Raw genomic sequence first — 17722 nt, 5'->3', positions numbered from 1 at the left:
GTTCAGTATGTGGTCCCTCGGAGAGATGTTTAGCCTATAGCTATACACCATTTTGTTGCCTGAAATGATGCAACAATTTATTTCTAACAAGTGCGTCCACCTGCCCCTGCGTGGGCTCTTTATCATTGCCAATTTATTAATGCATCACATCCTCTTTGTTTCAGCGAGACAAACAAGGACAGATTATGAGTTGAGGGACTCAGTTCTCGTTATTGTAATTATAATTATCACATTATATACTACATATTTAAACAGGAAAATATAACATACATTTATGTAGCTAGACTGTAGAAAACGTGAGCATCTTTAAAGAGACGTTCACAATAATAGGTTAAATCATTGCAACTCTATTTTGTTCACATATTCCCTCTTCCCCGGAATAGTAAAGAATACAAAGACAAATGCAAGTTTTGTTTTTTGTTTTTTTAAACAATTTTATTTGTACAAAAGTATTTGTACCTGACTTAAACTTTGAGGTAAATACATAATAGAATAAATCTCTTTATATACAATAAAAAATACATTTTAATATGAAAGCAAAACGTTGAATAAATTAAATCAAAACTAAGTCAGGGCTGGGCTGGTCCTCGCACGTGGGATTGAGTCTTTCTGCAGAGCGAGACAGAACGGTTTTCAGGGGGTCGAAATACATAATGCATGAGACCAGATCCTCGTCTTCTGACAGCCTTTCAGTCTATTGTCAGAGCGTTGAAACCAAATTTCCACGCTCGTTTTTCTTTATTATCACTCTACAAATTGTAAAATTGACTTTTCACCTCAGTCTGCAAAAGCAAATCTGTCTTTTCTTCTTTTTAATTCTAATTTTCTTTTAATAGAGGTGGGGGTCAAGATTTCAAGAGGACTTTAGTGTATGCGCTGGAAAAGTGCAAAGGTTTTGAAGACAATAGCATAGCAAAGGCTACCGTACAATTATATATAAAAACAATCACAAAAATAAAATTATCCTATATATCTGCATTATCAGAGATGTGAGTATAAATGAAAATACGAAATACACACAGGGTATCAGACAGGCTTATGTAACATAGTTAAGGCAAACAGTGAATAGTTAGAAAAAGCTACGGCGCCTCGCTTTTCTTTTTTCTAAACTGAGTGACAAACTTGACTTTACTATAAAGCCGATCCCCTTCAAGTTGTCACTATTACCAACATTACGACGGGCCATATCTGCTCAATAAAAGTTATTATGGGAGTCTCTTAATAGATGCCTGGAACAAAGTTGTGAAAGCTGTACAGACTGTCAGTCTGCAAAAATCCATAGTCTTCCGAAACTGCCGGGCTGCTGGGATTTGAGGTACAGTACGAGGGGGATGAGGAGGAGGAAGAGGCGCTTGACATCCAAGAGCACGCGTCGCTGCCCGGGCTCGGGGAATCAGCCACACAAACTAGCCCTGGGAGCAGGAGTGAAGCGTCTTGGGACTTGTTCTGGCGCTGGTCTGCAATTCGGATTGTCTCTGAAAGCGCCCAGATGTAGTTGTGGGCGAAGCGCAGAGTCTCGATCTTTGTAAGTTTCGTGTCGTCCGGAAACGCCGGGAGGACGCTCCTAAGAGTGTCCAGAGCATCATTGAGGTTGTGCATCCTGTTCCTTTCGCGATCGTTGGCCTTCATGCGTCTGTTCTTCTTGACCACATGCACGGTGGCCTCACTCCTCACGCGCCCCCTGCGTCTCTTTTTCTGCTGCTGCTCGGGGCTAGAGGGTTCCTGGTTGCTGCTGATGGGAGATGACGGCTGGCCAAAAGAGGATAACGGGGAACCCGCCTGTATGCTGCTGCGAGAGTCTTCGTCGTCCGTTTGTGAGTAGGACAAGTCACAGCTTGAGCTGTCCAAGTCAGAGTAGAGGGTCTCCATAGTACTGCACATGATCTGTTCTTCAAACTGCAAAGGCAAAAAGAAGCGAAATTGGTGAGTCAGAGTGCAAGAATGAGGCAGTAAACTGATGTCGTTTAAATGCTTGAAATAAGACGCTTAAAGAGAACAAAACGTACCTCAGTGTTGTTGTTAGAAACTGTCAATGCAAGTTGTCTTGCACCGCGCCAAAGTCCAACAAATGGTGTGGATGTTCAGAAAAAGGCACGCGTCTGTCTTGATCTTGATGCAGTCAGCTCGTGTGAGCTAGTGAGCTTGGCACACGACTGGCGTCAAACCCCTTATATACTCTGGGGAGACAATGGTCGTACCCCCCTCGCTTTGGCATTTTTTGTGAGGGATGAAAGGCTGGATTGCATCAGGTCTGCCCCGTGCCGCACGACCATCTCATTAGCATAATTTATGCCCGTTGTTTGTTCACCTTCCGAAGCGTGCCTGTAATCATAGCTGTCCAATGGGAGCGCGGAACCGCTGGCCAGCCACGCGAGCGGCACTGTTGCTATCACGGAGCCGAAGACTCAGCCCACTTAAAGTTAAACCTCAAGAGGAAAATGAAAAGATAGGACGGCCAAATAATCGAAGTGCTTAGCCCCCGAGGCAAGGCACACTTTACAAGTTTTGGGGTGAGGTATTTTCGACACCTGGATGCCTAATGTGGCAAAAACAAATATAAATTATTTTTAGTACGCCAGAGAACTTTATTTTTGGTGCATATAGTTATGTGTTATACATACAATGAAAAATAATTTTATATAAACGCACACGCACACACACTTTGATTCTGTTAATTGGGCAACTGGGAATTTAAAACATAGTTAGATGAAGAGAAGCGTTTAATGTTTAGGGGTATAATGCCAAATAGCCAGAAGATTACAAATTCAAGGCAAATATCTTTAGCCACTTGCCATAATTATTTATATGCTTCTGAAACACTAGAAACTAACTGCGGGGGAAATGCCAATGGAATACGATATGGTCAGTACTGCGATAATTGCGTCGGTCAAATAAAGATTACCATTTAATTTTACCATAAAAATTGATAACAAAATGTTTTAATTTGGGCGTATATTGTGTGTAACAGAATACATTCTGAAAAACGAACGTATTCAGTTTATGACCAGTTTTATTAACTTATTAATAAATTAATTTTGATCTGATAAATATAATTAACATTCAAAGCATAGACTGTATAGTAAAATAATCAAGATCTCCTTTAGCCTATGCAATTTCATTTAGTTAATTCAAAGACATCTTTATGGGACAACCATACAATTGTCCATTAATTATTCTATTTATTCAATTTCCAGCATCTCGCCTCTCTTTTGAAAAAAGTGGATGGGGGTACTATTTAGAAATAGTTTGAGGAGAGACCTGCAGCGCCTTTCTCCCAATGGCATTATGAAAGTGGGGGGACAGTCATTTATAAATAATTACACAATGTTTAGAGTCTTCAGGCATGTATAATATATCAAAGCGATTATAAGGTGAATTGTTCCATTGTAAGCGTCTCCCCTCACTTCTTTTCAGTCCCATACGCCTTGTCCCCCGTCCAAATTCTGCTCCTCGGAGCTTTTGTCACTCATTTTTTCTGCCTGCAACAGTCCAATGGCATTATTCTTATTCAAAGAGTCCCAGCGTGAACAAAATGCGCCGCCACTGTCGCTTGTTTGAAATTTTGCTGCAGTGTTTTATATCTCTTTTGTTAATAATACTCATACAATGCCATACTACTATTACTACTACTTAAATAAATAAATATATGTAAGCATTTATAACATGTATATAGTATAAACACAGATACCAAAATTACTTATATAGCCTACTAAACGACAACAAATAGACCTACTACTACTGCTGCTACTACTAGCCTACTGCTACTGCTGCTGCTGCTGCTGCTGCTACTACTACTACTACTACTACTAATAATAATAATAATAATAATAATAATAACAATAATAACAGCAACATTATTATTTTATTTGTATTAATTAATTAATTAATTAATTAATTAATTAATTAATTAATATTACTACTACTATATGGCGTAACTCAGTATTTATTTATTCTAAACGTACATTTAAAAAAACCTGCATTCGCTAGATTACTGACGTGTGCCATCCTTTACACATGGTATGTGCACGCTCAATTATTCATGCCTAACGTTATGAGGAAGAAACGGTCCATGTTTACAGCGCAATGGATGGATCCCAAACTATTTGTAAGAGCGGATTTGGGCGAAATATGGAGATTTTTATTACAGGTGAAAGAAAGGAGAAAGGTGGAGAAGTTTTACTATTACAACACCAACCTGTTAGCAATAACATCAAAGGCAAGAAACAGCTTGCATGCTTATTTCGTTATTATTTGGGACATTAGTGGGCTTTCTTAGAAGGTATGCTTATTGGCCGTATAAAGTGATAAAAGTAACAGTTTTACAATACGACCTAGTCAGTTCCAGACCAGCGGAATTGCAGTTTGCGAAGTAAGCGATCGCACAGAATTATGAGGTTTCAAAATGCGCACTTGCGGCCCACACTTGAGAGACGTTGCCTGGGAGATACTCTGGCAGGATTAGGCACAAGTGCACGAGATGTGATTGCATTTCAATGTATGAAACACGTGAGAAAAAGAAACAATCGACTTGCTGGAGGAGGGACTAATCCTTGTTTGACAATTCAAAAAATTCTGTGTTGAAATCAATATACAAAAAGAAGTAGACTATATAAAATTATAAAAAACAATTTTTTCTCAATTTCCATCTTTCTGTCGCAACTAAGAGAACGATGGTAAGGGTTTTACCTCGCTTGTTTAAAATACAAACATTTTGCCTTTTTATTTTCCATGATATAGCATAAATCATGAGGCATATCGCATATGGGATCTACGCAATGACAGAATGCCCGATATATTTGCATGCAGGTGCGAAACCTGTGGTGTAGCATTAAATGCCTAGTAGTGATGCTCTCTGATTCTTAAAACTTGAAATGCTTCCATCTACATTCAGAAAAGGGAATGCGGGAGAATACAGACTCTCTCCTCACTTGTGGTCGACTCTTACATTTATTTCATATTTATTTATTTAATTTGAATTAAAGTTCAATTTTGCATTCGGGGTAGTATTAATCCCCGGGTATTAATGCGATTACTGTCCGCAAAAGATCTTTGAGTCAGAAAGTCTGATAGGAGTTTTCAGATGTTAATCCCCGGAATAATCCCTTCCCTTAGCGTTGTAGCAGGGCTGCAGCCACTAGACCTTTTCTCCTTGTTAAAAAAACTCAAGCATGGCAGAATAGGGCCATTACTTTTGAATGGTAATTAATTCTTTACTCCAGTGCGTCAATTGTACGGGGATAGTGCTCGGATAGTGCTCTCCACAATCTAAAAGCTCTCCTTCATCTTTGTAAAGGCATTAGAAAGAGAATAAGAAAACAAAGTCCGTGCTTACAACAGCGATGGAAACCAACTCTTTTGTTGCTACCAATTTCTTGTATCTCATACAAGATCTCACTCTTAGGATACTTCCAGGGTTCGCCATTTATTTAGTTATTTATTTATTTATCAAAAATTGAAGATACAGTGAAAGCATCTCTATTACATCTCCATCTCTATTACAAATGTTATATATTCCGATGTGGCCCATTTTTTGGGATATCATGAAGCCAATAATGAAGACATGGTGCATTTTTAGTGGTATATGATTTGCTGTTCTGCAAAGCCAGAAACATCATTACATCAAAACAACAGCCATCAAATCACTTATTTCCAATTTTTAATTAAACCTGTCATTTTGCCTGTCATTTTGTGATGTGATAAGCCACATGTCCTCTGGTTGCTCTTGGTATCCCTTTAATAGTAGAGTCAATCCTTTACCTGCCTGGTCTATTTTTGCTCATCTCTTTCTAAGACACTCTTTAAGTTTGTATACCATTATGACGTTATCGATAAGTTTCCTTGGGATAGTCTCCGGGTGTGCATTGCAGGTCACATGTTAAAATTTTCACTTTTCTGCAGAAATCTAGGTACAATCACTGCCTGCGATTAATTTCTGAATTGGAAGACATTTTGTTGCATTTAGGTTCTTCAAAGTGATTGAGTACCTAGAGTATTATCAAACAGTTCAGACCACCTGCACACACACCAGAGATACAAAGTGTGTAGCTACTCTTGTTGGTTGTTCCCCTGGGAAGGTATGCAATACGTTAAATGTTCTATTGAGCTAAAACAATGGAGTGGTTATGTATCTAAAATAAATAATGAACATTTAAAAAAAAATTAGATTAGAATACACATTGACCATTATACTTGATCAAGTATATTGCATCTCAATTCACGGTACATGTTTACCTTTCACATATATTTCCCCATGTCTCAAGTCAACCTGCACATCTGTTTCCATACCTATCCACATGACGGGATGTACTACTACTTTGGGAAAAGGTCTTCATAAGCGACCAGTACTTTGAGCCTCCCAATTACATATAGGGAATGAGAAGAGGTCTAATCCTATTCTGTACCATGTTATGAAAAATGCAGTGTTAAAATTCTGATTTGTAAACTTCATTATATGTAGCACTTCAAATTGAGATGCGTGGTGGTCCTACTGAGTTTGGGAAACCTTTTTCAGGAATATTTTGAGGAGAAAGTTTAATAAATAAGTGACATTTCTTTCGTTTTCCCGACTGGCAGACATGCCAGAGAGAGAGACAGGTGAAAGTGTGAACTCAGAGGATGAGACACACTTAGGTGCAGATTGAGTGGGGGGGATAGAAACGGGTCTTTGAACCGCAGTGCTCTATGACAAAATGCAATTCTACTTTATAGCTGGTTTAGCTGCTAAATATAGAAACAAGGTTCAACAACATTCACAGCACAGTTAACAAAGTGCAAACGTTGCCTGGCGGTTTTCACCGTGTTCCTGTTTAACCTGTGTCTTAATGTTTTGTTGTACAGAATGCACAACTTCCTGCAACACAAATATACTACCCTGATACCTGAAATATTTATTTTTGTGTGCTTCAACTTTTATTTACAAACAGGTGCTACTATTGAAGTAATGGAATCTCATTACAGGCTTTCCGAATGCTAATTCTGTGTCCTCATTGTGAGCTGACGGTAGAATTGTGCCAGAATGTGAACCTGGTGCTATCAATCAGATGTCCAAGTCTAAATGCATAACCTCGTGCAAGCCATTCACTTGTCTCCCAGTATTTGTACAAGAGCATAATTTACCTCCAGTTTACCCTATATTAGCCTCCACAATAAGAACCCTGTCTCTAAAGACCTTATAATACAATGTAACCAAGGTAACTATTGAATAAGATGAGAAAAAGCTTTACACAGTAAATATCGTTTTCGAGGGGAACAAATGAAAAGTAATGCTACAACTGTTCTGCCAAGACAAAATGATTACTAGATACACATAACCTGACCAGACTACCAAATTAAATAAACAAACCCTTTTGAATGCCCTTTATGACCATATGCCCGTTTAGGAAGTGAAGCAGCCAAAAAAATTCTATAATAAATGCATACTTTGTATTATATAATATTGCTTTGCTTGTATCATTGCTGCTGCTGTTGCAAAAACTGCTCAAACTAATGCTACTGAAACTGTAATAATACTAATAATAAGATGGTGATATTGGTTAATATATCTGATAGTTGTACTGATATAGTTGTATCATTATTTCCTAAAGTTTTTCTGACATTGTGCAGTTCTCTTAGTGTTACACCAAGCGGCATGGCACACTGCCCATCTAGTGAAATGGTTAAGGTCTGCAGCGATGGCATCGCTTGTGGAGGCTCGAATGAGCCATATGGTTTGGAGTGCAATAACTTGAATCTGGGGCCAACAAAAGAGTAATTGAGAAGGGGAAGGGGGTCTGAGCTTGACTTGACAAAGCAGGAAAAACTCACTCTTTCACACTAATGAAGCTGTTGTCTGGAGGTGTGTGTGTGCGTGTGCGTGTGCGTGCGTGTGTGTGTGTGTGTGTGTGTGTGTGAGTGTGTGCGGGCGTGCATGTGTGTGTGCCTGAGTGAGTGGCTGTGTGCGGAGGGGGGCTGGGACGTGATTTGTCATACAATCTGAATCTTTAGGAGGGCAGCAGAAAGCCCTCCCCTCCATATGTCTACTTATTTAGCATCTGAAAGCTCTGGGTTAAGAGAGTTTGGGGGGTGGTGAGGGAGGCAGGAAGGGTGTAGGTTTGGTTTGAGGGACCAAAGATGCATTCTGTTTCTACAACTTGAACGACTGTGTTTCATAAAGCTGGACCTTTTTTAGGAACTACACAGAGATTGTATAATTTTACATTTTAGGTTAAATAAATGGATGCATGCTGACTTCAAGTTCTCAATTGTGGTTATTGCTGGTCACAATTCAGGAACACTTCATAACACTACTTAAGCAGTGTTAAAGTATGTACAGGTAAATTGAAACAAGTGCATATTTTCACTAAAAACTGAATCAGGGTTGTGTTGAGACCAGTTAAAATGAAAGGCCATTCATGATTTGTTAATATCTTTGAATTTTCAGCATACTGAGTTGGCCGAAAGAATGTCTCTTTTTTTATTCCTCATCTGATTATTGTAGCAGAGCATTCTGCTTGCATTTAAAATTAGTTGAAGTATTTTTTGCGAGGGAGTAGAGTTTTTTGTATTTGAAAATGATGTACTGCTGTTCCAGGTCATTTCTTTTTGGGTATAGACAAATTTGGCGGGCGATCGATCGACCTGCAGGGCTTGATTTGACTGGCTTATTTAAATGTTGTTTCTGCTAATTGCAGTACACCGATAAAATGAACAGGTTGGTGCCGCTTGTGCTGCATTATTTCTACTCCCGGTGACCCAAGAGCCCTTTGCAGAGTTTATTATTCTTTCCTTGTTAAAACAAGACCTCCATGCTAGATTTTAACAATTCCAGATATAAAAGGGAACCACTTGAAAGAATGCAGCGGGACAAAAGGAGATGAGAGACAATGGCACCGCACTTGCATTAGGTGTTGCCACTAAAGGGGTTAGACCACCAACTAATGAAAAGACACTGACTGGCTATGCAACTGCAATTACGTGGCGACAATGGCGGCACTGCAACACAACTCTACGCTGGCATGGGCATAATCTCCCTCGCCCATGGAACGGGAAGCAGGTGTGAGGCAGAGGGGACCAAGGGAACACTTTTACATCACTCCGGTATACCAAACTGCCTCGACCCATTATTGAGGCACGTAGCGACACTTCAGAAAAGATTAGCTCACTACTCACAGGGCCGTAACCCAGGGAACCAGGCTGGAGGAACAGAGGCTCACCTTTGTGTTTTTCTGGGAATTAGAATGGCAGAATTTGGGTTTTGTCCTTAATTTTTGTCTTTCAATTTGGTCGAGCCCTTGTCTGGACACTCATTGCACTCTGAAAAGAATCAAGTGTTCCTAGTGGGTAAAAATGTCCAACAGTGAGGCCCCTGTCAAATGACTCCATGTGGCTCTAGTGGAGCCCTCTAATTGTTTGTTCCCCTCTGTAGCCAGGAACCTTTACTATCACATGGACAATTCAGAGAAACTGATTTTGCAAACAGGCTATACAGGCTAGATAAATAGTTAGCTAGCTAGCTAGCTAGCTAGCCAGATAGATAGATAGATAGATAGATAGATGATAGTAGAAATGTTGCAAGCTGCAAAAAGAAGGTGGGGTGGGAGGCATGAGAGAAGTATGCACAGGTATGGTGAACAATGTACAGAATCTTCCATTTTCTGTAATGTGAACATTGATGTTATGAAATACACCATGCAAAGTCTCATTTATAACGTTAATGATAATTTGTGTATTGCACACAGGCGTAGAATCTAAGAAGAGAAACAAAGAAGAGAATCTAATGAGATGAGAACAGTGCACTTAGGCTGCATCATTGGTTGCATCTGGGGATGATTCTGCTTTGGGACCTGAGGGCCATGAACTTGTTCAGTAGTGACATCTGTACACTCTCCCGTCCTTCCTTTTTGATATCAAGGTTAATGACATGAGCATTCCGTCGTCTCTCTGTCAGAATGTGGCGCGGAGAAGAAGAGGAAGTCCCCAAGGACCCTCGGTTGGGCCCGGCTGCTTCTGTTCAGAATTCCTTCAATAAACGCATGAAGGTTCTGTGGACATCTGCCCCATCTCATCAGCATGCAGGCCTCAGTCTGGGGGTATCTGACCTGCTTGGGGGGCAACAATGGAGAGACAGTCTGATCTATGGCACGCCACCGCTACCGCCTTTATACGTGCAGTCAAAGGAACTGCCTCTAAAACTGGCCTTCAAAGTGCATTGCTGGAAGGGCCCTTTTCAGACTACTTCTGGAACCCACACCCTGTCCCCTCTTTCTCTTCCCTTCCAGCCTGCCCGACATTACCATTTCCCCAGGCGACCAGATCATTGTGCTCCCCTTTATGCCAGAGACATGGATTTAGTGCACAGGGCCTTGTGGGGTAAAGGGCATGGTATTCTGAAAATAAGAACCATCCACGAGTTGCGCACCGACTAATTTCATCACCCTCTGTGGCTTTTGTATAACCTGTCTCTTGTTTGCCTAGCAATGGTTGCTAATGTGCAGCTGAACTCACTGTTGCTTCAACAGAAAGAAGACGGATAAGTTGGGGGTCAGCCACTAATTATATGAAATCATTAACTGGAAGAGAAAAATTTTTCTCAGAAAGTGAACATTTATATAATAAACATAGTTTATTTTAATGGAAGAAGTTGTGTTGCAATATTGGTGGACTAATATGCCTCTCACCAATTTCATACACATATTTCTTCAGTCCACATACAAACAAAATACAAAATACAACATTTTTGAATAGTGCATCTACCAGAGATATCTGCAGAACTGTTGAGGGAGTTCTTCAGATCGCTCCTTGCTACTTTAAAATATGGACATGAGCGCCATCTCGTGGCCATGAAATTTGGCAAACAGCTGCAAAAGAAACTGTAAGGACAGCTAACTCAGGTTATTTAATCTCAAATGGATGAATTATCAGTGATACTACTCATTTCTAAAATAATAGTTCCAAGGTACTGGATCATTTTTCTACCTTTGTCAATCTTAGCATTTCTGGCAGAATGGAGAGATGGTTATGAAACTGAACACACCTGCCCACACAGAGGGGTTTTGCTGTAGTACTTTATCTGAATTACTACAATTACACAGCAGTAAGTAGTGTAACACAAAACATACATCTCCCAAAAAAGTGAATCTCCCATAGAGACATTATTTCTAATGTTTGAATCTTTTGGAAGGTATATTGCAAGTATGCTACCAATGATTATAGTGCACTCCATTTCAATACAGCAATTCACATTTCCAATTGTTGATTCTGTGATGATGACGCTGCTTTGCTTTAGTTTCCTTCACTGTCACTTTTATATGACATCACAGCCCTCCCCTAGGCATCACAGCACTCCTCGACCATACTGTATAATTCTGCCCACCCACTTTCCTCCTCTGATCTACATTCTCTTTCCAACTTCTCTCCCCTTATAGATGTCAACATATCTCAACTGCTGAGATCACATCAGCCAATCACCCGAGCCCTGGACTCTTTCTCTTGACCATGGAATCCTACATATTTACGTTCATTTCCTTTATGATCAACTCATTACTGTTTACCAGCTGTGCACCCACTGCCTTCACACAACAGAAGAAAACTTACTTTTTACTCTTTCAACTCTCCAAAACTCTGGCACACATTCCAATCATTTTATGACTATACATTCTTTGTAATGACTATACATCGATTGACACATTGCCGCTTTGTGTAGGAATTCATTGATGCATCTATTTTACTGTTCATCTAGCCTTGTTATATACATACATGACATTATCATTTGACTTTTAACAAGTTTCAATACATGCAAATTATTGATGTAATGCAACATATGACCAAACTGATTTCTCTGCTATTAACAGCAATACCTTTAATAGCTGAATGCGCAACATCCAAGCAATTCTCGTAAGTTCACTCATAAGTTAATAAGTAAACACATTGGTGTGCCTCTTGCAGTGTAGTAACACGGCACATTCAAAACAGCATGTGATGAATTAGGGGTCTGATGCAACGTGTGCAGAGGTTCACACTGTAAGCTATTAGCACAGTAACGCGCAGCACAGGTCCCAAGAGAACAAAGGTGGGATGAGGAAAGGGGGTAAGCAAGCACAGACACAAAATCTATTCCACCAATGTTTATTTTTAAATATTTTTGAAAAAATATATTTTTTACAATATTTTCATTTTATTCTTTTTTTGTGCGTTTTGTTTTTTTCAACACTATTCACATTTAACACATGAGGCAGTGTCAAATACCATGTTCTGTGTAAGGAGAAACAAAGGCTGGCCAAAGAAAATAAGTGCTGTTCTGCAGACTTGCCAACATTAGTGTTTGATATGAAAACAAAAGAGGTTCAAAAAATGGACAAGAATATACCAAAACAATCCCCAATACCGAACACACCTTTCAAATTTAAAATGAGACAAATAAAAACAGGCAGCAGGTATGACTGGGGAGGACAAAATATGACTTGATTAGACGTGCTCATAAAGTCCAGGCAAAAACCATCCATTTCAGATTAGATTTAAACATAAGAAAACTGGCCTTATGTTTTACAGGGATGATGAACATGAAAACGACAAAGGCATATTTAAATGTTTTCAGAACTTGCATTCATTAAAACATTCTAAATAAAATGTTAAATTTGTAACTAAATTTGAGAAATCTGAAATGGGGGGCAGGTTCAAGAAACAATATTTGTAAATATGCATGTTCTAGCAACATACACATTAAACACTTGAAAAGAAGGAATGGCTGAGAATTTTAACTTCCCTTTTCTACATATTCCACAATGAAACATTCTGCACTTGCAGTGAGCCTTTTACGTAACTATTTGAAATATGAACATCACAAAGAATTAACCTCAAAATAAATTCGGCAATGAACAGTGCATCATGAAAATAGCTAACATTAAGGCAACGACTACAATGAAAGTTCCCCAAGGTTTGAATGAGTATTGCCCTCCTGGACTGGTGCCTCTAAGCACTGGTATGAAAACACCAATAAGGGTTTCAAAAATAAAAGGCTTTATATGTAACATTCTCAGCACTTCAGCATGCAAGACTTAATGAAAACTTTGGCGATGCAATAAAAGTGTAACACAGTGACAAAAAAAGCATCCACAATGATTCTTCTAATACTGGCTTCACAGTGTGGAGATGTGCTACATCCACCGAGATGCTGATATTCAGTACTTAACACCAGGAACAAATTCTTTTGCATTGGGGTTCAAGTTACTGTTGACCTAGAAAAATAAAAGACGATAATCAATTTCACATGAACCCAGTTGACTGGCACAACTTCTCTTGGCTATGCAATCATAAAACTGAAATCAAACAAATAAGTGCAGAAATAAAGAACTGATTGATTGCAGAATAAAAGTCGTAATGTAAAAACACAATACATTGGTCCAAGTTATCTTTTATCAGCTGAACTTATCAAAATAATATTTTGACCTGCTGCTGCTGTTGGCATTACAATCTGCAGCCTGTGTGCACTGATGTTGGACATAATGGTCCCCCAATGTTATCATGTTCATTTAGGATGATGGTATTATTCAGACTTTGAGAAGCTAGCCTGATTTATACGTTAGCATTGTGTCACCCCAATGTTAAGTCAAATGACTATTCATCATCAGAATGTCCAAATTTTTAGGACTTGTTATAATTTAGTAAGGTCTACAGCCATAAAAGCAGAAAATGCATGCATGTCTCAAAATTACCAACAGAATGAGGCGTCTTATGTTGATATCTGTTGGATGTAAATTGCATTGTGTGTGCGAATGTCTTAATTTTGAGCCCATGTCATTCTAGTCCACTTGTGAAATGGCACTGAGATTGGTTTTGAAAAGACAGACATAAAAAGGTTCAAAACTCGTCGTTTGATACTGTTGAGCTAACGCGGCCGTGCTCCGGGTAATAACTAACCACAAGCTCATCTGTGATGTTTCCATCGCCAATGGCCAATCCATTGAGCTGGTCCTGCAGCTGGTTGATGGTCTGTGGCAGATCCCTTGCTGGAATAAACCACTCGTATTCCTCCTCTTCCTCCAACATCTCCTGAAAGCAGCGCTCGATGAACTCCTCCTCCAACAGCTCTTCCTCAATCTGGAACAAATAAACTTGAAGCTGTCATCTGCAATCCGGTGCAGAACACCATCTGATTAATTGTGCAAAGCATGTGAGGTCATCGGAAGGCATGGATAAACAAATCAACAAAGAACACATGAATGTGCTCAAATGAGTCCAATGAGTAGGGAAAATATTCTGAAATCTACAGCATTGTGTATATATGTATATTTTTTTTCCATAAATTACTTATTGTAAATAGCATCTAAAACTACCTTTACTGGCTAAGATAACTATGCATATTAGATTGTAATGTGGGTGCAATCATGGAATTATATACAAAATTTCTTAGATATAAAAAAAAAAAAAAAAAAAAAAAAAAAAAAACACACATACTGTGAAACCAAACTGAATTTTAATTATAGTTAACATGGCTGAGATAGCTAACGCCTTTTTATCGTAGACTAAGTGGTGGCCTATAGGGTATGGGATACTTGCTAGAATACTTAAGTAGGCTAATGTTTCCTTTGCAATGGAATCGCATGTTTTTAAATGCATGTTTTCATTACATTTCAGGAAGTAGTAAATTCGCCTCAGGCAATTTCCCTCAGCACAGGGCATTCAAACTGTGCCAATCAGACATTATGCTGCTTATACAGCGGCTCACCAACAAAAATCATTACAATCAAAACACGCGTTTCAAAATATTTCATTGCTTTATTCTGTTCATATTAGATAAACAAAATATCCTCCACTTAATGCATTTCTTTTCTTACAAAAGTTACTGTAAAATAAATTAATAAATGGAGCCAAGTTCACATAGGAGTACACACATAGCCTGTTGGAACCATTATTCTTGTATGTACTTTTATTTTGAAATGACCACCTCTAGCCAGGTAGCATATAGGAAGTGCTTAGGGAAGAGGTGGATGGGATTGGTGAGCACATGGTTCTTCGACCATATTGGAATGTTCTTTGTTTCACACAAAAGGTTTGGGGCTTGAATATTTTTGTTATCTGCTTCGGGTCTAGACAATTTTTACTTTTAATAAATTTACAAAACTCAACATTGTTCAAACTCCTGTGGAGTCAGTTGACTGAAGTATGCGTCGAAGATTACCAACCCATTAGTAGTTTACAACCTGGCTTTTATTTAGAAGGCTACTACATAACCTGAATGAGAGACTGAGTAGGCACGTATCCGATGAGTAATCGCTCAATCCATTACTTGTACCCATCCCTAGTTTCAACATTGTTTTAACCATGTTGACACTGTGCTCAAAATACTGGCATGCTTTGGTTGAGACTAGGCGCAGATATACACAGGTGCCATACTTCGTAGAAAGTAGTTTTCAATGAAACCGTACACAAATTAAGCTCTGTGGTTGCTCGTGTGTAACCATGGCATTATGAGGCTTTTGCCGAGTTTAAAAAAAAATATTTGGTGCTTTGAGGTCACCAAAGCAAGGGACCCGTTGAGGTCATGAAATTTCAGCAAAACTATCCGGGTGGATAGACAGTACTCTGGAGAAGTGGAAACATACCTTAACGAATGTTAATGCTTTAAGCAGGAACACATTGTAGAGGTTACAGAGCGGCCTACCTGTCGGTTGAATTCCTCTTCATTCTCCATCCACATGTACTCAGCAAAAGGGTTGTCATCATTGTGGAACTGGCCACTGATGATGACATCATTGTTGATTATGTTGGGAGTGTTGCTGCTGCGCCCGGGGTCCTTCATTTTACCCTTAAAGACAGAAAACTGATCTTTCAAAAAAAAATGCCTGGGAAGAGTGATTGAAGTGTTGCATCAGCAACAAGGGAACAATATCTGAAATACATGATTAAGTTAGACTTAGACTTAGTCTGGCGCTCCAACTGTCTTGGAGCCATTAGCTACATCATACCAAGCATCACTAACTGTTAAATAATTGTATCTCCTTACACTATTAGACATTGTGGCAGCAAGTGTTTATCAGTGTTTAAAAAGGGGCCTGCATGATATATTCTTTTATCTAAGGAAATCTTGAAATGCTATTCAACATCTTGAATAATGGAATGCATATGAACAAAACTGTAAACCACAACATACTGTTCTAAATTACTTGAACCAGATATTATATGAACTTCAACATGTATTCAAAGTACATTACACTTGCATTTTTGTCAGTAACATAGTTGACAAATTAGTCAACATCTGTTTACAAATAAATATCTGAAATCATTGCTTGGCAAGTAGTAAATATTTTAGATTTTGATTTTAGAGATGCAAGCAGATGACAAATTAAAGGAAAAACCAATGAGTGGAGAAACATAACGAATGCAGGTGCTTCCATACAGGTATGCTCCAATTAAGCAATTAATATCTGATCATGCTCTATGGCATGCATAAAAATCCTTAGCAGGTACAGTTGACCTCAATTTTTGACCAAGATGGCAAGAGGAAAAGATGTAAGTTACTTGAAAAATTGTTTATTATTGGGGCACGGGTGACGGGAGTTTCAGTCACAAAGCCTGCTCACTTGGCTAGTGTTTCAATAGGAACAGTGACTAGAGTGACATCTGCATTTAGATCTTTGGGAAAGACATCAGTAAATGGGGTCGAAAATCGTAGTTGAAAGTGCACATTCGATGACCGTGATGCTCATGCATTAGTGCGATATGTAAGGAAAAACTGAAGAGTAATCAGTTTACTTTTTGTGGTCAAGTGCCGTTGGCTACACGCGGGGAAAAAAAGGTTTCATTGGATTATGAACCTAAATCTACTTCAATGTGTTACACCTATATTTGGTTTAATCCATGACACATTTTTTTTCAGTGTAGGAATGTCACTGACGACGAATGCTAGCAGGTTGTTAGTAGCAGTTAGTCAGCAATTAGTTGGCATTGGTTAGCGTTAAGTATAGTACCGTTAATTAAGTTACACTTGAATTGCTCTATTAAAGAAAAGGCATTCTGCAGGAACTTTAATCATGCAGCTATCTAGCGAGCGAACCATTAACCTACTTAGCTACTGCCCTACAAAGAGGGAGTATCCGGATGTTTTGCTAATCTTAGGTTAGTACCAAAAGGCAGGCTAGCTTGCTAGCTAAATTTACCATCAACAATGACCTAAAACAGACTTCGTCGGCATACACTTATGTTGGTGTATCAAGCTTCCAAATTAACCTTTTTTGCTGAAGTACCGTTTAACCAACTAGCAACTTTATTATTTCCTACGCCGTCAAACTCATGTTATTTATATAACAATCAAGCTAGTAGGCTTTGGCATCTGCCATTTTTGTGATAGCTACGGCCTCACGGGCACTTGCCAGCAAGCTTGAAGCTGCCAATAGCTAAGCTAACGTTATCAAAAAGCTTGGCGAAACATCTGACTCCGTCAGCATTTATCTACATTCTACTATACCTAGCTGAATGTGTGAGCGTGGCTCCATGAGATAAATAATTTCTTACCGACGAATGTGAATCGTGCTGCTCTCGAAGAACTTGGGAGAATACTTAACGTCAGTAGCTGGTACACTTCAGGTGTAATGGCCGCTACACGTCTTTGTTTTGATTACTTTCCTTCGCCACGCAAACTGGGGCACTTCCGTTTTCTGTGCTTTAACGCCTCCTGCGCAAACGCGTGGCCTACCATTGCGCCTCTGTTTATAATAATTTATTACATGCTATGTGCGATTATTATTTG

At 39.1% G+C, this 17722-nt stretch overlaps 2 protein-coding genes across 2 annotated transcripts; both read right to left on the bottom strand.

The window, feature by feature from the left end:
• Window positions 1-476: 476 nt before the first annotated feature.
• neurog1 (neurogenin 1) lies at window positions 477-2134 on the bottom strand. The gene is made up of 2 exons (XM_035411123.1): window positions 2007-2134; window positions 477-1896 (listed from the first exon to the last, which is right to left on the bottom strand). Exon 2 carries the CDS (start codon window positions 1879-1881, stop codon window positions 1219-1221), a length of 663 nt encoding a protein of 220 aa, XP_035267014.1. The 5' UTR covers window positions 1882-1896; window positions 2007-2134; the 3' UTR covers window positions 477-1218.
• Window positions 2135-12086: 9952 nt separating this feature from the next.
• Window positions 12087-17637, bottom strand: LOC118224123 (polyadenylate-binding protein-interacting protein 2-like). Its single transcript, XM_035411318.1, has 4 exons — window positions 17488-17637; window positions 15638-15781; window positions 13894-14073; window positions 12087-13211 (listed from the first exon to the last, which is right to left on the bottom strand). The coding sequence occupies exons 2-4, from the start codon at window positions 15773-15775 to the stop codon at window positions 13155-13157; spliced, it is 375 nt and encodes a 124-aa protein (XP_035267209.1). The 5' UTR covers window positions 15776-15781; window positions 17488-17637; the 3' UTR covers window positions 12087-13154.
• Between the last annotated feature and the right edge of the window lie 85 nt (window positions 17638-17722).

Source organism: Anguilla anguilla, chromosome 3 (assembly GCF_013347855.1).
Source record: "Anguilla anguilla isolate fAngAng1 chromosome 3, fAngAng1.pri, whole genome shotgun sequence".
Classification (NCBI taxonomy): domain Eukaryota; kingdom Metazoa; phylum Chordata; class Actinopteri; order Anguilliformes; family Anguillidae; genus Anguilla; species Anguilla anguilla.
Note: the sequence above shows the minus strand (reverse complement) of the source record. Positions and strands in the feature narration are given on the sequence as shown.